Genomic DNA, 24,779 nt, shown 5'->3' on the forward strand with positions numbered 1-24,779 from the left:
AGCACCCCCCAGCACTTTGGAAAGTCGGCGTCTGTGCTTGAAATGCTGCTGTCGTGTTTCAGCGTGGACACTACCTATGCCAATGGGAGGGGTTCTCATCGTAAGCTATCAATCTCTCTAAGAGGCAGTAGCTATGTCAAAGGAAGAATTCTCCTATCAACCTAGCCTATTGACACGAGGACTTAGCTGGCTTAACGGTGCTGCTCACAGGGATGGATTTTTCACATCCTTGAGCAACACCGCTCTGTCAATCTAATTTTCTAGCATAGACCAGTCCTGAGAGAGTTAGGTTCATGGTGATGTTTTCTTGTACCTTCCTCTGAAGTAACAGGTACTGACCAGAGAACCAGATATCGGAGTAGGGGACCCCTAGACCAATCTGTTACAAGCAAGGACAAGAGCCCAGTGTTTTTCACAGATACAATATAATACACCGTAAAACCAGAAACAACATTTTTAAAAACCCTCACCCTGCAGCAGCAGCTCCTGTGGCTTCTGTCCCACGTGGCTGGGCCAGGCTCCTCGCTCTGGGTGGTACAGCCTAGCGCATAGTGGCAGTGTCACTCAGGTTTGACCATCCCTCCAACATGAGGTGGGGAGCGGGTAGGAATGACCAAGCCAAATCTGAGTTAGTGGCATTGCAACCTGGCATACAGGGTTACAGTACCACTCACTCAAATTTGGTTTCCCGCCCATATGTCATCATGATGGGGAAGCAGCCAGGCCAAAGCCCAGTGGTGCTGCAACCCCACACGCTAGATCACAACAACTAGAACAGGGGCCTGGGCTTGGGCCCAGCCTCGTGGGACAGGATCAGCCATTGCTGGGTGACTGAGAAGCAAGCTTGCTCTGCATCACACCACCTCCAGCACAGTCCTCCCAGGACCGGACCGGATCCCTTTCATCGCCCTTCTCCATTGATAAAATTGCTAAAAAGGATAAAACTTAAAAAGAAAAAAAAAAGCCACACCACAATATTCCCAAAATAAAATGAAAAATTATTTAAAAAAATAAAAACATTTACAAGCGTCAGTAACCTAGTCCCAGATTTGGACCTTAGCGTCCAAAATATGAGGGTTAGCATGAAAACCTCCAAGCTTAGTTACCAGCTTGGACCTGGTACTGCTGCCACCACCCAAAAAATTAGAGTGTTTTGGGGCACTCTGGTCCCCCCAGAAACCTTCCCTGGGGACCCCAAGACCCAAATCCCTTGAGTCTTACAACAAAGGGAAATAAACCTTTTCCCTTCCCCCCCCCAGGTGTTCCTGGAGAGATACACAGAAGCAACCTCCGTGAATCTAAACAGAGGAATTCCACCCTCCCCGTTCCCAGTCCTGGAAAACAGAATTACCGAGAGTCACTCTCTCTTCCCCCCTCACCCAGAGTGAATGCAAAGTCAGGCTAGTACCTCTAACACACACAGGTTTTCCCCTGACTTCTTCCTCCCACCAATTCCCTGGTAAGCTGCAGACCCAATTCCCTGGAGTTCCTCACTAAAGAAAAACTCCAACAGGTCTTAAAAGAAAGCTTTATATAAAAAAGAAAGAAAAATACATACAAATGGTCTCTCTGTATTAAGGTGACAAATACAGGGTCAATTGCTTAAAAGAAATATGAATAAACAGCCTTATTCAAAAGAATACAATTTAAAGCACTCCAGCAACTATAGACATGTAAATACAAAACAAAAAACCAACTTTGTACTCACAACTTGGAAACAGAAGATTAGAAAGCAGGAAATAGAAAAATCCTTCTCTAGCTGAGAGAGATTCAGGCAGAAGACAAAGAACTCAGACACAAACTTCCCTCCACCCAGAGTTGAAAAAAATCTGGTTTCCTGATTGGTCCTCTGGTCAGGTGTTTCAGGATACTTTTTTTTTTTCAGGTGAAAGAGACATTAACCCTTAGCTATCTGTTTATGACACAAGGCTTCAGCAATGCCTCTATTCCTTCATTTGAATGCTGAGTATCATCTGCTCTGACTTAACCAACATCACAGTTAGCAGAACAGCATCCAAACTGACTGTCAATTCTTTCTTCTTCTTTTTTTTTTTAATTACACTCAGGACATTTTCCTATTGATTTACTTGTCTTTGTATTTAGATGCAGGGTTTAGAATAGCTTTTCTATTGCAGTGCAGTTTTCCCATTAAAAGCAGCCTCTCGTTCTAGACTCCCAAGGAGCAAGACGGAATTCAGGGGCAGTTTCTGATGCATGAAAAATGAAGGATGAAGCCCATATCTGGAGACAATATTGCACGGTTTCCTATTCTCACCTCCTCTGAAGCTTTAATAGATGGTTTACTGCTGTCTGCCATAAGAGTCCTTCTCATCTGGAAACTGACCGGTTTGCTGACTATTCAGAGCCAGGAGCAAGGAGTACTATTGTCTAGGAGAGCAGAACTATTGTGTAGTTGCAGGAACATGCCCTAACCCCAGAAAACAGAAAAATCCAGGAGTCCCTGTACGTTCTTGTAATGATTATTTTAAACCTCGTAGGAGCTCAGATATCATGATATATGTATTTCTCAGTTTATTCTTACTATTGAATATGCCATTATTAATAAAGATTATGCATTTCTGTAACACCTTCCATGAGAGGAACTCAAAGCACTTTACAAGCCTTAATGAAACCTTTTTTATTCTGCATTTTTCAGATGGGAAAACTGAGGCACAGGGGTTTACCCAAGATCACCAGGCAAATCAACTGGGATTAGAACCCAGGAGTCTTGACTCCCAGTCTCCTGCTCTAACCACTAGAATTCACTCCTGAGCAGAAATTGGAACAGAACCCAGGAGTCTTGACTCCTAATCCCTTGATCTAGCTCAGGGGTGGGCAAACTATGGCCTGCAGGCCACATCTGACCGGCCAGCCAATTTAATCTCCCCTCAAGCTCCCGCTGGGGAGGGGAGTTGGGGGCCACACCCACTTGGCATGTGCATGCTGCTGCTCACAGAAGCAGCGGCGTGTCATCCCGCCAGCTCCTATGTTTAGGGACAACCAGGGGCTCAGTGCGCTACTCCTGCCCCAAGCGCCTTTCCCACAGCTCCCATTGGTTGGGAACTGTGACCAATGGGAGCTGCAGAGTGATGCCTGCGGATGGGACAGCGTGCAGAACCACCTGGCTGTGCATCCATGTAGGAGCCAGAGAAGGGACATGTTGCTGCTTCCAGGAGCTGCTTGAAGTAAGCACCGCCCGGAGCCTGCACCCCTGACTCTCTCCTGTGCCCCAAACCCCTGCCCGAGCCCTAATCCCTCTACTGCCCTCCAGACTCCTCAGTCCCAGCCTCAAACACCCTCCTACACCTCAAATCCCTCATCACTAGCCCCACCCCCAGAGCCTGTACCTCCAGCAGGAACCCTCACCCCCTGCACCCCCCATACCCTAACCCCCAGCCTGGAGCCCCCTCCCATACCCTGAACTCCTCATTTATGGCCCCACCCTAGAGCCTACACCCCCAGACAGAGCCCTCACCCCCCTCCTTCACTCCAACCCCAATTTTGTGAGCATTCATGGCTCGTCACATAATTTCCATACCCAGATGTGGCCATCAGGCCAAAAAGTTTGCCCACCCCTGTTCTAGCCACAAGAACCCACTCCATGTCATAATCTACCACTCTAATCTCTGCTGCAAACTAGATGGATTGTCCCAGACAATGTTAAAATGGGTTTTACAAAGCATTCTGTGTTTTTAGCATATCTTCTTTATGAGCTGTAAGACCTACTTGGAAACATTTAGTTTGAGCTGATGGCTAATCCCCACTTTCGTCTCCGAAACCACCCCCATCCCCTCATCCCCCCCAAAAAAAAAACACTTCAAGAGGAATGTCACTATCACCTTTTCGCACAGCTCAAATGCGGCTGCAATTTCTTGGCATTAAGGCAGGATTTGCTGGCTCGTTACATTATTTATGCAGAGCAGATTGCATGGTAATTATGCTTAAAGTATAATTACTGTGTCATTTGTACTTGTTAGGTGCAAGGCAAAAGTTTTCAAGACTTAAAGACCCTGAAAAGTACGAGGTAAGTGAAAACGGCTGTGTTCCCTCTTAGTTTCATGATTATTTATACATTTGCAGATTACCATGGTATAGCGCAATTAGGCTTTAGAGTGCCAAGCAAGTCAAGAAGTTTCAAGAGCTGTTATGAACAATTAACTCCTAATGCATTAACTGACTCTGCTGCATGGCTAGCCCCCATCCGGTAATGCTCCGAAACGATCTTACAAAAGTGACTTTAAAGTTAATAGGAGAACAAAGACGTCAAAAAGCCTGGGTGGAAAGAAGGACAACAGAGTGTCTGCGCAGAAGTGACACATCCAGTAACAGAGAGTTACCATGGACTGACTGGCAGCGTTACTAATAATTCTTGTTGAAAGTTAACAATAAACACACTATAATGGGTATAACAGTGACGTATAGTCCCGGCCCTTGAAAATTTCTTTTGCCCTGTACTGTGCATACCATTGAAAAACCACTTCGCTCAGTTAAGACTCTTCCATTCTGCAGAACAGGTGGAAATACAGATGTCAAGATCCCCAGCTGGTGCAAGTATTTATATGCTGTCTGTAAGCCTGTGTGTGTATATATATATATATATATATATATATATATATATATTATTAACACACACTTATAATTGTGTGTGACACATACACATCCACCCACCCACACCCACTTATACATAGCATATTATATGTAACATCCTAGTTGTAGTTCCATGAGCCAAAATATATTGTGTGCCTATTTAAATTCCCCTGTAATTTCGTAGCAGGATTGCAGCCCAGTCTCTGCAATTTGAATCTGTTGAGAAAAAAGCATTCAAATGCTTGCATAAAACACGGTCATTAAATGGCCACAGAAGAAACAAAGCACAACCAAAGGCAGTCAACTCACTGTATATTGGCTAATCTATCCAAATCAGTAATGGAACAACAGATGGGGGGGTGTGAGCTGAGCCTGAAACTCCTGATTCTAATTCCGGTTCGGATACTGATTCCCCTGTGTGACTTCAGACACATCTCTGCTCACCTCCACCTAGGTGCCAAATTGTGATACCACCTGCCTGCCTGGCAGAGGGGCTCAAAGGTGGAAGAGAGGATTGGTTGGTATGGTTAGTTAGCTGATTGTACTGTAAACATGCTTTGCAAATAAAAGTTCTCCAACTGTAACAAGTATTCCTGAGCCAAATCCTAGTCCTGATGGACTCAATGGAAGTTTTGCTGTAAGTATCCGTGGGCCCAGGATTTGGGCCACTATATGAGAAATACAGGATAGGATTGGATGCAAGGGGAAAGCTCGTTGGGTCAGGGACCGCCTTTGAGTTTTGTGTCTGTACAGTTCCTAGCACAGTGCGGCCCAGATCCACGTCTATGGCTCCTATGGTAAGACAAATAATAATACAACAGCTGTATGCAGAAGTTAAGTGGGCTCTCTCACTTAGCCACGACCAGTCTCCCTGCCATCAAGTTTTTACTAGTCTGAGTTGGATTTTCTCGTTTTTCAAATGTCATTCCCCCATGTCCTCTCTCTAATAAACTTTTCTTCTGAGCATCTTTATTATTTGCATTATTAGCTGTGCCTAGAGTTCCTAGCTCAGATCAGCCTCCATTATGCTAGCACTGTACACACGCAGAGTAAGAGACAATCCCTGCCCTGAAGAGTTAGTGATCTAAATAAGATAACATAGCCAAAAAAGGGGAGGGGATTATTGTTCCCATTTAACAGATAGGTTACTGAGGTTCAGCCATGTGTGTGAAGGCCCACGGGGAACTTATGGCAGAACTGACATCCACATCTCTTAGGTCCCAGTCAGGTATCAGGAACACCACCCACCCATCCACCTCTTACTGGCGCAGAATTAGTGAGCTCACAAACAAAGACTGTTTTACCAGAGCAGCTCACCAGCATATTCTGATGTCCCCCACCTTTCCCAGATCAACCAGTTCAGGTTCTCTGGGTCTCAGCAGCCTGTATAACATGAGGCCTAGCAAACCGCTCCCTGCCATTCACTGTGATTTCTATAATCTACTTACCTCCACAGCGAGCTTTCAGTAACGCTCCCCAAGTTGAAGTCGTAGAGCTTTGTTAGAATGAGAATCACCTGCAGGGGAGAAAGAAAGAAAAGAACCTTCCTTTAAGATTTTGTAACTATGTATATAATGCATCTGAAATCACCCAAAGGAGAGCTTAGCATTTATCCATTAAAAGTTGGGGTATTATAGGATCAAGTAGGTAAAAAGAAAATCATTAGCTCAATGCATCCACGTAACTAGTAACATTTATTTTAATCCTCAGGATGTTTCACATTTGAAATAAAACATGCCAACAAGAATTTGTTTAACATTGTTAGCTGGCTTCTCTACAGCTGTCGTTATTCAAGGTCAGGAATGGAATGAGATGGAACTTGTTATCTAAGTAGCCCAATCAGAAACCACACTCAACTACTCCTCTCTTTATTCCCCAAGGTACTTGACAATGAAAGTCCTCAGACTTAGCAAAGATAAATGGAGAGAGGATTCATGCCCAGGCCCTGAACCAGTCTGCGCACCCAAGCTGAGCTCCATTATTTTTTATGAGACTTTCCTGAGGCGTAAGAGTTCACACACCCAACTAGGAACAGACTCCTGGACTGGGGTCAAAATTTTCCCTGCTCGCAGACAAAGGGCTTCACAATCAATGACGGGCAAAAACTCAGCGTTTCAGGTAAAGAAACGTTACCTGAACCATACATAAAAGAAACATAGTCAAAGCTTTATCCCAACCATTGGGAAAATGGGACGGCCATAACCCCAATCAATTTCCAGGACTATTTACAGAGATGTGTTTAAAGCACAAAATGCAGATTGAGATTTTGAACATGCCAAAATTCAAGCTAAAATTTTGTTTCATCCCCTTTTATAGTCATTTTGTAAGTCCCATTAAAGTCAGTGGGACTTGCATAAAATCATAGGACTGGAAGGGACCTTGAGAAGTCATCTAGTCCACCATGCTCTCATGGCAGGACTAAATATTACCCGACCATCCTTGAAAAGTGTTTGTCTAACCTGCCCTTAAAAATGATGGAGATTCCACAACCTCCATAGGCAATTTATTCCAGTGACAGATAGGAAGTTTTTACTAATGTCCAACCTAAACCGCCCTTGCTGCAATTTAAGCCTGTTGCTTCTTGTTCTGTCCTCAGAGGTTAAGAACAATTTTTCTCCCTCCTCCTTGTAACAACCTTTTATGTATTTGAAAACTTTTATCATGTCCCCTCTCAGTCTTCTCTTTTCCAGACTGAACAAACCCAATTTTTTCAATCTTCCCTCATAGGTCCTGTTTTCTAGAACTTTAATCATTTTTGTTGCTCTTCTCTGGAAGAGAAGCATGCTTAAAGTTAAGCACATGCTTAAGTACCTGGCTGAATCAGGGCCTTGGTCAGCTGTGCTGGAAGTTAAAAGGTGTAACAGGAGTTGTTGGCGAGCTCAAACCCCTTAGCACACGTAGAGATATTATGCCAGGTGTACCCTCCACCTCTCATAAGACCTCCACGTAACATTACTCACATAGAGTGCCAATAAATGCTCTTTCTCCCACTTCTCTTTCCCTGCACACATAGCTCTACAGATAAGACACTCCTGCCAACACCAGATTATGAAAGCTATCTTGGCATTGCTTGGATCACCATGGCAACACAACCAATTTAAAAGGCAATGCCACATAGTCCAGGTAGAGATGGTAGCCATGTTGGCAGAAGAATTTTTCCGCCAATCCAGAGGCTTCTACCCTGGGGTTTACGCCAGCTCAGGAGTGCTAAGTCTCAGGAGTGTGATATTTTCACATCCCTGGGTGACGTAGCTGTGCCATTCTAAGTTTTAGGTGTAGACCAAGTCTTAGGCTCCTAAGTCTTGTAGGTGTTGAAAAGCGGAGCAGACCAATGCCTAAATACCTTTACAAATCTAGGCTTTGCAGCCTAAGACAGTGTTTTCCATGCGATTCATCGAACTGAAGCTAATGGGACCCCTCAGGGGCAAGTCTACAGTACAGAGCTACATCGGCGCAGCTGTCCCGCTGTAGCGCATCTGGTGAAGACGCTCTGTGCCGACAGGAGAGCGTACTCCCATCGGCATAATTACTCCACCTTAGTGAGGGGTGGAAGCTATGTCAGCAGGAGATCATCTCCCACTGATAAAGCGCCTGTGTGGACAGCGCAAAATTTGCATCGCTCAAGTGAGGGGGCTTTTTCACTCCCCGAGCGACATAAGTCAGATTGACTGAAGGGACAGTGTAGACCTGCCCCACGCTCTACTGATATTTTTTTTTTCCAATTTCGCAAAATTTTGAAATCTCACCCTTGTTTCCACATTTTCCAGGGCTCAAAAGAGGTCCTTTTCCAAATATTTTTGGCAATATTTTTTTAAATGAAAACATTTAGGTTTCTGGCAAATGAAAAAAATTTCTGCAGAGATCTAGATAAAATGTCGAGCAAAATTCAGAGAAATGGTCAGCCTTTTGCAAAGTTTTCATTTTCAAAAAAGAGATCATTTTTCCCCTAATAAAAAGGCTTTTCATTGGAAAAATGTTGCCCAGCTCTGCTCATAGTAGCAAGCATTACACTCCATGGCATTTGCAGGGCCAGGCCCTTAATTTGGCCTTATCTTGCTTAACAGCTACGTGGGGCAACAAGTTAAAGGCTGAAGTGAAAAGTGCAAACGTGTTAATCACTGTCACAAACCCCAGGTTGCAGTACCTTCTTACTGACAGCATATCACAGGGAAAAGATCTATGGGAACTATAAAAGACCCTAGGGCACATGCTTCTGCCTAGGTTAATGGATGGGATGTCTGCTTCAAGCATTCGTTCATCTTTATACTGTGGTTACTGTTCTCTCTCTTGCTCTTGTTTGGCTCCATTATTTCCTCCAGGGTAGAACTCGGCAGGGGGCGGGGAGGGAAAGAATAGAAGTTAAGCAACTTCTGGAGGGGCATGTGAAGGAACAGTTGCTGGACAGATCTGAGTTAGGTTAGGTCACTCCATAAATCAATGTGATGCAGTAGGGAAATAAGAAAAATACCTTCATGCTATAAATTAAAAGCTTCTCCACAGTTTTCCGCACAAGGTGAGGAACTATCAGCAAGAAGTGGCGACCCAGCCACCTGACCGCTGCACAAGTTGGCCTTTCCTGATTAACGTCCCACTATCCATCATTACACGCTGGGTGATGGATGCAATGGGATTGGATTCCCACTTTCTCAAGGATACCCTGGTTAGCATAGCTTATTTTTAGAATGCTTCCTATTGCCCTGGGGCAATGCTCCTGTCACATTTGAGAAGCAGCACCTCTAGTACTTAGATGAGAGCCCTTAAAGGGTAGTGCCATTAGTCACACAGGAGATGGCGCTCTTCCCTTGGACTCCTGAATAAATGCCCCACACAGAGCTAGGAGGCACTGTGGAACTGGAAGGGCGATTTTTCTCCTTGGACGTAAAGCCACTTGAAGGTTTGATTTTCATTCTAGAAACATGGTACTTGTTTTCCAATTTAGGAACCCAATCCAGCTTCCACTGAAGTCAATGGGAATTGGATCAGATCTTAGATATATGAGATATATTAAGCCCCAAAATCCTGGACAGATTCCAACAGGATAATTACATTTTGCCCATTTAATTTTCCCTGTAATTTCAAATGGATGCTGTGTTCATACTCTCTCTGTAAGGACTCTGTTCCTTACACAGCTCTGGCTGGGTTTTATGCGTATTATAATTGTACCTTACAGTATGTAATTTGTCATTAGCAAAACTTGCAAATACTAGGCCAGTGCTGGCTATGCACTAATGGGCTAAATCCAGCTCTGCCATCCTGATTTAAATCTGGAGTAAAGCCATCAATTTAGGTGGATTGGCACCAGCATAATAAAGCAGTATCCAGCCCTACTACTGCCTTTACTGTCTGGAAACCATGCTGCAAATGAGAGCAAGGCAGAAATGTAAGCATCCCTTAGCAGTTAAACCTCACATAGGGTTCTAGAAAATAACAGGAGTTGCTTGAGGCATTAGTGATATGCAACAGAGTCCCTACAACATATCACACATACAAATCACAAACGCGCACACAGACACACAATGCTGGAGGCACGCTCATATTACAACTGCAAACGGAGGAGCTTCTGCCAGCACAAAACGCAGCTCTTGCTTATGAAACAAGCCACTTCAGAGTCAATACGTGTAACACGTACAATAGGTTGGGGAGCTTAAAAACCAGAGAGGATTGCAGGGAGTCCTAACATACAAACCTTTGTGAATAAAGCTGTGAAAGTCCCTTTCTTCATGACACTGCCTTGTGATACTAAGGGAGCAAATGTAACTATCAAAGCAATGTCATACATACAGCCAAGACATACATCACAGACAAAGAAACAGCCAAGGTACAAGTTTGTTTTCAGACAGGCTTTTAAACGGCATGGTACTTAGCAGTTATCCACAAGAGACTTCAGGGCCTGTTTAAGACTTTGCACAACCACCACCCTCCTAGGCAAAAAAGGTTGGACAACACATTTCTGAAATAACTTGTCTGCCAGGAAAGTTACCATAAGAACAGCCATACTGGGTCAGACCAAAGGTCCATCTAGCCCAGTATCCTGTCTACCAACAGTGGCCAGGGCCAGGTGCCCCAGAGGGAATTTACAGAACACATAATCACCAAGTGATCAAGCCCGTCGCCCATTCCCAGCTTCTGGCAAACAGTGGCTAGGGACACCATCCGTGTCCATCCTGGCTAATAACCATTGATGGACCTATCCTCCATGAACTTACCTAGTGCTTTTTTTTAACCCTGTTATAAACTTGGCCTTCACAACATCCTCTGGCAAGGAGTTCCACAGGTTGACTGTGCATTATGTGAAAAAGTACTTCCTTTTGTTTGTTTTAAACCTGATGCCTATTAATTTTGTTTGATGACCCCTAGTTCTTGTGTTATGAGTAAATAATACTTCCTTATTTACTTTCTCGACATCAAGCATGATTTTAGAGACCTCTATCACATCCCCCCTTAGTTATCACTTTTACAAGCTGAAAAGTTACTGTTTGGCAACAAGGCATTTCCAATCCTGCTTTGGGAGGGATTCCATGTACTCCCCCAACACCAGGATCAACAGTCCCCAACAACCTGAGAAGTAGAAGGCAACGGAGACAATTTCCACTGGGTTTCCAGCACAGTTGTGCAACACACAGTTATCAGGCTGCCTCCATCCTTCCCCATCTGGAGAGATCAGGGACCAAAGGATGTTTGGTGCCCTACGCAAGGTGGAGTTGGCACATTCAATCCATTCGCTACCGGATAAGTGTTGGAGCTGAGCGAAACTGGGAATTTCCATCCTGCACAAAATTTTTATATTAAAATTATTCTTTTTTTTTTGGATGAAAAGTTGAAATATCAAAATGTTTCACCAACTAATATTGGGCCGGAAATGGAGAGACGTTTCATTCTGGCATCTTCAATCAAAATGAAAAATTTTTATATGCCTGAATTGAAAGGTTTCATTTCTGTTTATTGAATTGGGTGTTGCAAATCATTTACTTGATACCCCCATTCTCCCCTGAGGGATGAGCTCTGTGGCCAAAATAATTTCCCATGATGCCCTCTAGTCATGTGACTCCCATGAGGCACCATGCAGCTCATTCAGAGGGGAGGCCACATTGCATCATAGGAGATTGTAGTCAGCCAGGGAGCCTAGCCCATAGGACAGAACAGGGATGTGAGACAACCAAACTACAATTCCCATGAGACAATGCAACCTCATGTGAAAATGCCATTTATAATGTTGAATTGACTCAAAATTAAATGATCTGAAGTGAAATAGTTCATTTTCGTGTTCCTAATGGAAAAATTGTAAAAAATCCAGCACAATCGTTTTCCAGAAACTGCATTATCTGTTGAAAAATAATTTTGAAGAAAAAATTCCCAGCCTGCTCTAGCAAGCACCCACATCACAAAAAGCTCCTACCACTATTGTTAATTATCTTTAGTACAGTAGCATCTAGAAGTCCCAGTCATGGACTAGGACCCCATTGTGCAAACACAGAACAAAAGGATAGTTCCTGATCCAAAGAGTTTCCATTCTAAGCGCATGTCTACACTACAGCCACTATAGTGCCAGAGCGAAGATGCTTCCTACATTGAGGGAAGGTTTTTTTTTCCATCAATGCAGTTAATCTACCTCTCTGAGAGGTGATAGCTTAGTTGACGGAAGAATTCTTCCATCAACCTAGTTGCATCTCCACTAGGGATTATGTCTACCTAATCAGGTCACAAAATTTTTCACAGCCCTGGGAGACATAGCTAAGTCAACCTAACTTTTAAGTGTAGACCAGGCCTAAGAATCAGCTCCCTCTGTTGACAGTCTCAACAGACAAACCAAGCAATGGGGAGTGAAATCCTCTTTTGTTCACTAGAGGTGGCACCTCTGGGTCAGGGTGAAAGCATGAAGACAGCAGGGACAGCATGAGGAATGATGCACTGCTGCATACGTGGCAAGCATAATGTACCTTCTCCTCAAGATAGAGGCTTTCAGTCTCCAAGACTGGTTGATCTGGTAGCTTTTACTTCGACCAAAAAGAAAAAGAACCCACAGAGAAAAAACCTGGAAATGGACCTAGATCTGCCACAGCTGCCTCAGTTTTGGTCCATATGGAAAACACCAAGCACAAGGGAATTCCTATTGTATAGAAGAAATATTAGGAATCCTTGAAAACATAAATTACGGAAGGGCTCCCGAGCCCCTGAACACCTTCAGGGGTGTAAGAACCTCTCCTGGCCATAAAATTTTACTATGAAGGAAAATTACTTTAGTTCATTAAACCTTCCCCTAGACCTTGCTACCTCTAAATTGGTGAAGTGCTTTGCATATACCCCCATATAGATGTTCTTTGGTTCCAAAGAATTACAGTGTAAATGCATTTGATTCCTTCAGCAGCTTAATAAAGAACTTCAAAACAACTAAGAAGTGTCAAGTCAAAGGCAGCTGCTCTCATGTATCAAGGAGACATCCTCATTAGAGAGAGATGTGTGATCACTTTAGGTAGAGAAGCTGAGAAGCCAGCCTTGATCCGCAGCACGAAATTCATCCCTATCCTCAGCAATCAGCTTTATCAGCAAAGAGATTAACATAGCTCATCAGTAGCCCTGTCCACATATTTTCAGAGTGTAATTAATAAGGAGCAAAGGAAGGCGTGTTGTGCAGGCAGTGTCTTGATGTAAAAAAAGAGAGAAGGGATAACTTTAGCTATGAAAAATGAGAGCCCTCCCTCTCACACTCAATCACTGGGGTACATTTTTTTCATTTCCAAGCTAAATACTTGTTTTCCATAACATTTGTAACCTTTGCCCTCAATGCTAGGCGAGGAAAGCTTGCTCACTATTGTAATTTGCATTTTCCAGACTCTGATGAAACCAGCTGCACTGATGAGTAAACACAAGTGGCTGATGAAACATGAGCCAATAGGCAGGGCTCTCCACGGACCTTCTGCAACTGTGGGGAGACCAGTGCTCGTGTTTCTGAGAGCCAACGAATATGGACTGATGCAGTCCCAGGCTGTTTGCTTGCACTATAGTCTTAAAGAAAAAAAAAAGCCAAGCCAATTTATCCACTGACTTCAATGTAGTTTCAATGGGGATTCATTTGGTCATTAAGCCAGTCTCTACCATCAATAGAAAACTGCACAGTACACGATCCACAGACTGATCTAGCAAGATGTTTACACATCTGCTTAACTTTAGTTCCATTGTTGTCCATTACTTCAGCGGGACTCCTCATACACTCAAAGTTAAGGTTGTGCATAAGTTTTGCTAGATCAGGGCCCTAGCATGGAGAAAAGCACTCAGAGTCCAACCCCACACCACATAAATTTCATCCATTGTTGGATCACTTAACAGACTCCAAATTAAGGGCTGGGGAGCTTTGAAATGAATTTGGTCTCATTTTATGAGTTTGTATCACGATTAGGGAATTGCGGGGGGGGAGGGAAGGGCAGAGTTTTGCAAAAATATCTGAAATGGGGAGGTTCCTGCTGAGGTTTGATTTGTGATTCTTTTTTCTTCCTTCCTCAAAAATAATGTTCACACAACTCCCTCTAAACAGGACCATGACGCTCCTCCTAACCCGGCACATATCCCCAGTCATAGACACCTGCCCTATGCAATGACACTGCACTCGCTTATCCTGGCTGCTTGGGTGTAGTGGTTAACATCTGAACAATACAATTTCCTCCTGGGAAGAGAGGACAGAGGTGCTAAGTATTCTGATGGTACCTTCCATCTGAGGAATTCAAAGCACTTTACACAAACACTAATTGAGGCATAGCCAGTACCATCACTGTAAGAAAGACAAGAAATAGCCTTGTTTTACTGATGAGGAAAGCTGAGCTGAGGAAAGATTAAGTCACAATTTGTTCAGAGGAACACAGTAAGTCTGGGCACAACTGGAAAAAGAAACTGATTCTCTCAAAACACCAGCCCAGGGATCTCACCACAAACCAATTCTTTCTCGCTGGCTTTGGTGAGCCTACTCGAAGAAGCTGGTAGCTGAGATCTCTATTGGTTAAGGTGTTTCATTTCAGAAGAATGAAAGGAACTGATAACATCTGAAGGCCAGTTCCTTTCCTGGTATAGGTCACCAGGGCTCCAGTGAACCAAGCCAATCTACAGCCGCAGAGGATCTGGTCCTGTATACATGTTTTAAAAAAGTAAGAACAAAAAAAATCAGTACATGGCTTCAGGCAGGGCTGGCAAAAGAAACCTCTGAAAATGAAAGAAACGAGTCTAGAGATCAAATACAAAAAGTAAATATGCTCAAGAGACCCTGTGATCACCAAATTGCTGAAACTGTCAAATATGTCATCAAAACAAAAACTAATAAAGGAACTAAAGAAAAACGCCCTCTTTTAATCCTCTCTGGCCTGTGTTGCTTTTCATTTTTTGGTTGGAAAATAGACGTTATTTTGTTTTGCTTTATCTCTTTTAATGCCAAACAATAAGTACTTGGAGCCGGATCCAAAGCTCACTGAAGCCAATGGGAGTCTTTTCCCTAACAACGGAGACTTCTGGGTGGAAAATGTAGCTTGAAATTCCAGATTCTGAAACGCAGAACAAACGAGCAAAAGTTGCTGTTGTAAACACCGAGAGAGAGAGAGAGAGAGAGAGAGGGACCACACTTGTTAAACTGCTCCTGAAAAGTGCCAGCTCTGGGGGGTGCAGTCCCCATCTGCATCCACAGGACAGGTGCACAGCAAGCTTCTCACACACCTATTCCCATCTCTAGGTACCAGAGGGCATTTGTCAGGCCTATCCGTCCAGGCCCATCCGTCCAGGCCCTGTATGCGGACAACAAAGGCATTAGCTAGTGCAGAGGTGGGTAAACTATGGCCCCTGGGCCACATCCAGCCTTCAGGACCGTCCTGCCCGGCCCCTAAGCTCCTAGCTTGGGAGGCTCACCCCCGGCCCCTCCCCAGCTGCCCCTCCTCCCCCGCAGCCTCAGCTCGCTCGCCTTGCCACTGGCGCAGTGCTCTGGGCGGCAGGGCTGTGAGCTCCTGGGGCAGTGCAGCTGCAGAGTCCAGCATGACCCGGTGCTCTGTGCTGTGTGGTGGTGGCGGCAGCATGGCCCAGCTCCAGCCAGGCAGCATGGCTGTAATGCCGCCAGCCACCGGTGCTCCAGGCAGCGTGGTAAGGGGACAGGGAGCAGGGGGGGTTGGATAGAGGGCAAGCGAGTTTGGGGTGGTGGTCAGGGGACAGGGGTATGGAGAGGGGACAGGGCAGTCAGAGGGCAGGGAACAGGGGTTGAATGTGGGCAGGGGTTGGGGGGCAGTCAGGAATGAGAGGGGGGGTTGGATGGGGGGGCAGGGGTCTGGAGGAGGTTAGGGGACAGGGATCGGGGTTGTGGATGGGGCAGGGTTCCCGAGGGGGGCAGAATGGAGGTGGGGGCCGGGCCACAACCCTCTCCCTCCCCTAACCGGCCCTCCAGACAATTTACGAAACCCAATGCAGCCCTCAGGCCAAAAAGTTTGCCTGTCCTGAGCTAGTGCAACTCTGATGTGGAGCATCTCAACTTTGCTGACCTATCTGCTCTTGTCCTATAGGCTAAACATCCCTATAGTCATAACTGCAGTCACTTTTGACCAGGGCTGGTGACCTAGAGGTGAAACACTCTGTCGCCTTTCGTTCCGTATGCTCTTTGGGACTGTCATTTATTCGGTGTTTGTACCATGCCTAGCACAAGCAGGCCATTACCTGGTTGTGGCCTTTAGGCTCTAATGCAATATAAATGTTAAATAATAACAACAATGAAACCATTACTCACGCCTTGGGACCTGACAGTGGTTGTGATAGCTGGATGTCATAGGCCCTTAGAAATTCACCACAGGATGGGCAGAGAAGTCAGATTCTCCTGCTTCGGAAGCACAGGTCCCTTATGTTACTCTGTTAGTAGTACACAGAGTCATTCACACAGTGAAAACCGCTGTGATTCTCCCTAGCCCAGCCTAGAGGTGCACGGTATCGGGCTCATTACAGCATGAGCACAGTGTGAAAGCTGGCTTTGCTGCCTCATTAGCAAGATGTCTCTGGCTTTCCTGTTCCAGTACCATAGCTAGGTTTGTGGAAGCTATGCAACCATATGGAGGGTTTTTTTTTGCTACTAATATCTTGATGCTAAAGAGCATAAAGCCTTTCAATTTCTCCTAGACAGAAGAGTACCGTGAGAAAGCTCCTCCAGATCACTCGGCCTGTGGCTGCACCAACAGGGGTTTGTGATTACAAAAGGTGAGGGAGGGCCTGGCCTGGGGTCTGAATAGTCAGACCCTGTAATGGCATTCCCCTCTCACTGCTAGTGCCCCTCCTCATGCCTAGATCTGGGAAAGTAGCTCTTATGACACTGGGTGACCCTTCTGCTCTCTGCTTGCTCCGTGATAGTCTCTCTTCTGGCAACCTCCTGCCAGGTCCCCATTTAGTCCACCCCTGCCAGGGGTACAAAGTCCAACAGGACAATTGTCCAAATGCCTTCTCCTTACAATGTTCAGCTGCAGCTCAGGGCTCTGTGCCCCATACCAGTGGCTGTCAGGCTACACCAGGCTCTGGCCCAGGGACCCTATAAGCAGCAGTTCAGGTCTGCTCAGTCCCCATCCCTGTTTGGCTGGGCTCCTTCCTACCAGCCTCTTTCTTCCCTTGCCTGTTTCTGGGTTTGCCACAGGAGCCTGGCCCTTCTGCACGCAAGTGGCAACAGGTAATCTGATTGGACTCTCAGGCCCTCATTCATCCCACCAGGGTGCACACCCCACCTATCCCCATCCAATTGTGAATATCACCATCAGCTCCCCCCTTCCTACTCTGGACTCCCCTTGCCCATCTGATCTGGAGCTCCTCACACTTACCCAGAGCACCCCTTTCTGTACAGGTGCATCCTGCGGCCTTTTCCACCTCTCAGGCCTGGTTCACACTACACAGTTAAATCGATTTAAACAGCGTTAAATCGATTTAACTCTGTACCCGTCCACACTACAAGGCACTTTAAATCGATCTTAAGGGCTCTTAAAATCGATTTCTGTACTCCTCCACAACGAGAGGAGTAACCCTAAAATCGATATTACTATATCGATTTAGGGTTAGTGTGGACGGAAATCGAAGTTATTGGTCTCATTCCTTTAATGTAGCTACCCAGAGTGCACCGCTCCAGAAATCGATGGTAGCCTAGGACCATGGACGCACAGCACCGAATTAATGTGCCTTAGTGTGGACGCATAAAATCGATTTTATAATATCGGTTTTATAAAACCGGTTTTAGTAATTTCAATTTTATGCTGTAGTGTAGACGTAGCCTCAGTGTTTTTGTGAATGGCCAGCTGCCCTCTCCACCTCGTGGTAGGCTTACCTGGTCCCCTCCTTTGTCTTCAGCAAGCAGTTCACTGGCCCTATCTCCCGGTCATTATTCACTGGGGACTGGTGTCATCGGCCAGCTCTTCCCCAATGCACCACTAAGTGTCCACAGCAGAGAGCAAAACAGCCTGTCCTCCACCAATTCTGCAGCAGCAGAGACTGGGAAACCCTCCTCCCACCAGCCCTTAATGCTGCTAGGCAGAAGCAACCCTGAAGACATTTGGCTATTGGAGTATGGCCCCAAAGCCAAAACATTAAAGGGTCAGTACAACAGAGCTGGTAGGAAGGTCACCAACGTCTGCTGCTGAGGTAGGGTATTTGCTCCTGCATGATGTGAGGATGCACTATGCTATCTTTGGGGCTGGATATTGGAAGGAAAAAAAAAAGAGGCCCTGGTTCTTTCTAGTCATTAAAGGGTCCATAGCATTATTTGCGAGAAGAATATTAATTAATCCTGGTATCCTGATCAAATTTCAGAAGTATAACCTGCCTACCGCCCTGTAGCTTCAAATCGCTGCTGTTGCTCATCATTAATGAACTGCTGTGTTAACACCCCAGAGGCTGGGCTGGATCCCAGAGCATAGCTGGTAGGTTGGTTTGTGAAGCTGAAAAGCGCTCCATAAAAGCTAAATATTATTCTAATTGCTGGGCATGACTCAGGATAAGCTTGTCTTTGGGGAAGACATGGTGTCTGAATCAGCATTTTAAAGCTAGCAGCAAAACATGGGAGACAGTTGGGAAGGATCCCAAGCCAATATAAACAAACACACAGCGGGGCGGGGGGGGGGGGGGGGGTGGGGGGGCGGGAAAGAGACACAACAGCTCACAAGTAGCACAAATCACAGAAGTCAGAGATCGAAAAGACCTATTAGGTTATCTAAGCCATTCCTCTGACAAGGCATGATTTTTCCCCATAGTATCTTTGCTGCCGCTTCTAGATGGCCCTGCTGCGAGCAAACAAGCATTCTCACAAGAAAAGACATCCAGACGGCTTTAAATAACAGAAGCCCGCGCTTTATCTTTGTGTACCTCAGTTAAACATAAATACAATCTCTACTGCCAGGTGGAGATATGATTTAAGAGTCCTCTGTCATGCATTATAGGAGGCAATGGCAAAGAACTCATAATTTATTTTTACTGATTCAACCCACACTGGATCATATCTCCCAGTCCTTCCCCTCTGCTAAGATATCATGGCCAAAGTCTTCAGCAACTTAACTTTTTTTTTTAACTTCTTTTTCTTCTTCCTAGAGCTGTGATATGTATCTCACTCCCTCAGTTCAAGCAGGAAACCTGACAGGAAAAGAAAAAAGGCCCTCATTCCAATTAGCTTTCAATACCCTCTGCGAACAGGCAGAGCTTGTGCCGCAGTTTAACTCTGGGGAACCGCATCCCAGCTCGAAGGGTAATTTAACAATTCCCAGCGCTAGGACCTGAGCCGGGAGATGTACTGAACTCAAAAGTTTGGGGGCATGAGCTTCAGAGTAGAGCTCCCATTAAAAAGAAAAATGGTTGATACAAGGCAAGAGAGTGAGTGGCACTTGCGATGTGATGAATTGCCAGGGCAAGTAAGGGTACGAAGATCAGCCTCATTTCAGAACAGTAACTAAAGCTTGTTGAGAATTTTCCATCTAAGTGATTTTTTGATGAAAATATGTAGTTTCTGCTAAATTGATTTTTCAAAAAATAAGAAAAAATTGCTTTCTGTCAGGAAAATCGAAGCAAAATATTTTGATCTGGATAGTTTATAACTGAATTGAAATATTTCATTATAGTCAACTAATCAAAGATTTTGTTTCAAATCAGTTCAATATTAAATAGTATCTGCCTATAGTGCCACAATGCTTCATATAAACTGTAGTTTGAATGTTTCATACCCCCATCCTCTCCCTGGGTGGGGCTCCTTAATTGGACTACATCTCCCATGATCCCCTGTGGTCTCCCCTTTGACTGAGCCACATGGTGCATCATGGGAGATGTAGTCTGTTCAGGTAGCCTGTCCCATACAGAGGGATGAGGGCATGAGCAGCTGAACTAAAATTCTCCAAGAGGCACCATGGCATCATAAATATATGCAGTGCAATGTGAAACTAATGTTCCAATTCACTTCAGCGAATCAAAACAAAAAGTGTTTTGACATTGCTGAATAGAAATTTTTCTGAACTTTTCATGATGCAAAAATGATTTGGTGTTTCAACTTGTCATCCCAATTTGAGATGAAAACAAATGTCTAAATATCAGAACTTCCAGTGAGATGGAAATACTGAGTTTCGCTTAGCTCTAGCATAAGTCCTCATTGTCCTGATCTGATTTAAGTCAGTTTAGGTCTTTTAAAAAAAGAAGAAAAAAATCTTACTTCACTAGAACCACCGAGGAAGCCAGTGCCCTCTTCCTAGCTGAGTTGTTGAGTTTATATTCCATCTTCTTCCTCTCCTGTGCCTTCTATCACCCACTAGTCATTCTCCCTTGAACATCTTCTTCCTCTGATGGTTTTCTTTCTGTCTTTGTGGCTACTCTCTCAGCATTTCCCTCAATAGTTCTTTCTGATGCCTTTGCTACCTGTAGGAATCTCACAGAGCTCAGTCCTTGGTCTCCTCTTCCATCTTTGCATTAGAGCTGGTCAGGCAATGCTTTTGGTTCCCATGAAAAATACGTATGAAAACAGAAAAGTTGTCTCTCGTCAAAAAAGAAAACCCCTCCCTCCCTATATTTTTGGCAGCTGAGAACCTAAACATTCCAGCCAAACGCGGAACATGTTTTTCATTTGGTCAATGGATGAAAACCCAAAATTATTTTCCTCAAAATTGGACATGACCCATGGAAATCTCCATTTTGATGCAAAAGCCATTTTTTGTCAAAAAAATGTTTTAAATAAAAAATTTACACCAGCTCTGCACTTTATCTTTGGTGGCCTCATACATTTTTGTGGCTTCAGTTACCATCTCTGCACTAACTACTCAAAATTCAAGTACTTCTCCACACCCGGCCTATTGTATTTCTGACAGCTCTTTTTGAGTGCCTCACAAATCAACTCAAGCTCAACATGCTCAAAACTTTCAACTACCCCGTCCTTCACTGTCATCATATTTCCTGTCATCCATACTCTCAACCCAAGAGCCATCCTTGTATTCCTCTCTCTCTCTTTGAGTTCTCACATCCAGAGAATTCTCAGATTTTACAATCCCCTCCTCCTCAACATCTCCAAAATGTGACCTTTCCTCAGAAAGAGTGAATGAAAGAGAAAGGGAAAAGAATGGGGCTCTCTGTTTTTCACAACAGCATCACTTCAAACCTGTTCTGTCCCCACACACTCAAGTATGGAACCAAATCTTGGCATCCTTACTCAGACAAAATTCTTGTCAATTTAAATGGGAATGTAACAGACTGTTAGGTGCTAGCACCCTGCATAAAATTTACACATTCTTGCACTTATTCATGCCAGCACCCAGAACAGACATGCTCTGTTAACTCCAGTTCAGTACTTGAATGGGTTTGAGTGTTTCCATCTAGATCAGAAGGAACTAGGGGCAGGATCAGAGGGTTCCTGCACACAGCAGCAACCCTAGAACAAGCAAACTCTGGCAGCAAGTTGATGTGCGTTGTTGTTTAGGTTAACAATAAAGGAAACCCCAGGAAGGGGATAAGTTTGGATCCAACTTTGGGTGGGTGGCAGGACTCTGTTAGAAGCAACATGGGATGCCACCTGCTCATGGGGACATTAGCCAGAGTAAGGACTACTTCAAGCTCCAATTTTGAATAATGTGGCAGCTTTGATCAAATTTCCAAGTGTTTATTCCCTGATCTATCCCAAACACCTTGGGGGAAACAGGCCCCATGTATTTCTAAGCAGCTCTTTACCTCAACAGCAAAACTCATCTGTGGAAAAGCTGGGATCAGCACAGAAAATATATACTTCATGCAATTTGAGGGTGAAGTATCTGGATTAGGGGCCTATTTACAGCTCTCTGGAGGCTCAAATTAACATCAGCCACAGTCTGCAGGCACCAGCTGTTCTGCACAATGCCATTCAGTTTTATTTTTCATAACATCTATTATAAAAAAGTCTCTCAAAATGCTTTTACAATGTTACTATAAATAACACAATTACCGAGTTAAATAATGAACAGCAGCAGAGAGAGGCAGAGGCGACAGAAAGAAGGGCCGTTCTCAGACAAGATTGGACGTGAAGTGGAGAGCTGATGAGGCAGAGACACACAGGAAGGCTCCTGAACCCTCTGACTGCCAGGCGCTGGGACCAGACAACAGGAGATGGATCACTTTATAATTGCCCTGTTCTGTTCATTCCCTTTGAAGCATTTGGCATCAGCCACTGATGGAAGACAGGATACGGAGATAGATAGACCATTGGTCTAATCCAGTATTACCCTTCTTATGTTCAGAGAATATTCTGCCACTTACAGTGGCTGTGCTGTGTGAAGCCACAGAGAAGAGACCAGTGCTAAGTAAGCAGAGGTAGTTGGAGGAGAAGGAAAGGTCAGATGTGTGATGTAGGCTGGAGCAAGTCCATGGAGGGACTGAAAACCAAAGAGGGCAATTTGGAAACATATTCTGAGATATGGGTCATCAGCCTGGTGGGAAACCTGGGTCTTTAGCACTAAAGGACCTGACTCCAAGCCCACTGAAGTCAACGCAAAGACTTCCAGTGACTTGAATGGACATCGGTTCAGACCCTAAAAGCAGGGGCATTTACAGGCTGAGCTAAAAATACAAAGTCTGGATTTTCAAAGATATTTAGGTGCCTAAAGATGCAGATAGACACCTAGTGGGGATTTATAAATGCATCTAAGCAGGCCAAACATCTCTCTCCCACTGACTGATTGATTTTGTAAGTTCCACTGAATGCCTGCACACATCTCTAGGAGCCTAACAACCTTTGCAAATCTGCACCTAACACTATTAGCAACTAGCAATAGCAGGTTCATAGATTCATATGTCAGCCTCTAACTGATCAGCCACTAAAGCAGGACAACCCACAATTTTCCAGGATATTATATATTGCCCCTGTTAGAAGGTGCTCATTCTGAGTGTCCAAGTTCTAATGTTATGTTGGGTGCCACTTTTACAATGACCTCCTGCAAGGGTTATCAGCAAGGTTTGAGCCCAGGACCTTCAGCTCTGAAAGTACTTGAGCTATCAGGAGCAACTCCATTAGCTGACAGCAAAAGTAGGCTGTTATCTAATAGGCCAGCCACTAGAGGAGGACACTACACACACTTTGTCAGTTGCACTTCTCTATACATGAGAGAGAGGCAGAGAGTCTGATTGGGCACATTCTAGCATTTTAACAGCTGGGACTTGAAGCCGCAAAGAAAGATGTTGCAATACTCAACTCACACATCTCTATCAAGTTGGATGGAGATAGCCATTTGGCCACCGGTGTACTACTGACATAACTCAGATTTTAAAAGAAGGCCTTTGTATTACATAAGAACATAGAATGGCCATAATGGGTCAGACCAACGTGTCAGTCCCAAGGAGGGGCTCGGATACACTCAGTGAAGCCACGCCAGGTGCACAAATATATATTGCCGAAGTATAATAAGCCTCCCAGCATTCACGCATTACTAAATACGTGATAACCAGCAACCAACCAACCAACCAAGAATCAATGCTTATGCCCCTTCTGCTACGGACTGTCCCAGACCCTCCTGCCTTGTCCTTGAGGGCTCGTAGCAGGCACTACTCCAGCATGGGGAATTCCTGGGCACCCACAAGGCCAGGGTCCGCAGGTGAGATTGTTCGTCTAAAGCAATTCTCATAGAGACTTTTAATCATCATCTCCTTCTAAGGAGTGGGGGGCATATTCACTCAAAAGCAGGCTCTGGCAGGAAACACTGCTGTTTTTTATTCCCACACTTCACAGTCTCAGGCCTTCCTTATCTCTTCACTTGTTTGTCCAGCCAAGTGTCTACAAGCCAGCTCGGCCAGCCAAAGCCAGTTCACTACTAGCTCCCCCCAAGTCATTCTGTAACATCAGCCCAAGGTAACTTGCGGGCAGCCCCAACACAATGGTCCATCTAGTCCAGTATCCTGTCTTCAGACAGTGGCCAGTGCCAGATGCTTCAGAAGGAATGAACAGTGATCAATTTTCAAGTGATCCAACCTGCCCCTCCCCCCGTCATCCAGCCCCAGCAATTTGCAGTCAGAGTCTTAGGGACACTCAGAGCATGGGGTTGCATTTCTAACCATCTTGACTAAAAGCCATTGATGGACCTGTCATCCAGGAATTTACCTAATTCTTTTTTATAACTTATCTAATTCTCTTATATTTTTGGCCTTCACAACATCCCATGGCGATGAGTTCCACAGGTTGACAGCGTGTTGTGTGCAGAAGTACTTCCTTATGTTGGTATTAAACCCACTGCCTATTAATTTTATTGGGTGACCCCCGGTTCTTGTGTTCCATGAAGGGGTAAATAACACTTCCCTGTTCACTTTCTCCACACCAGTCATGATTTTATAGACCTCTAACATTACCCTCTCCCACCTTAGTGGTCTCTTTTCTAAATTGAACAGTCCCAGTCATTTTAATCCCCCCTCATATGAAAGTTGTTCCATACCCTTAATAATTGTTGTTGTCCTTCTCTGTACTTTGTATTGTTGCTAGCGTCTGAGCAGATCTCAGTTAAATATCACAACTGAGGGGAGCTGTTCAATTTAAAAGAACTGTTCCTACTCACCACTGAATCATCTCCAGCAGTAGGACCAAATAAGAGGCGGGGATAGTACAGTAATAATTTTAGGCCTGATTTATTTAAGTAACTTCAGTGACTCAGCCAACACCAAAGTCTTTGGACCAAAAAAACATCCTGCCACAAAAAAAACCAAGTACCACATATATGATTTCAGCTGCTTTT

General features: G+C 44.7%; 1 protein-coding gene across 1 annotated transcript in view; it reads right to left on the minus strand.

The window, feature by feature from the left end:
- The window catches only part of SORCS3 (sortilin related VPS10 domain containing receptor 3), a 503,211-nt gene that overhangs the window by 321,833 nt on the left and 156,599 nt on the right, over positions 1 to 24,779 (minus strand). Inside the window, exon 2 of the mRNA XM_050957974.1 lies at positions 6,036 to 6,103. Within this exon, the coding sequence (XP_050813931.1) occupies positions 6,036 to 6,103 (68 nt within the window). The remainder of the gene's footprint in view (positions 1 to 6,035; positions 6,104 to 24,779) is intronic.

The sequence above is a fragment of the Gopherus flavomarginatus genome, chromosome 6 (assembly GCF_025201925.1).
Source record: "Gopherus flavomarginatus isolate rGopFla2 chromosome 6, rGopFla2.mat.asm, whole genome shotgun sequence".
NCBI classification, from domain to species: Eukaryota; Metazoa; Chordata; order Testudines; family Testudinidae; genus Gopherus; species Gopherus flavomarginatus.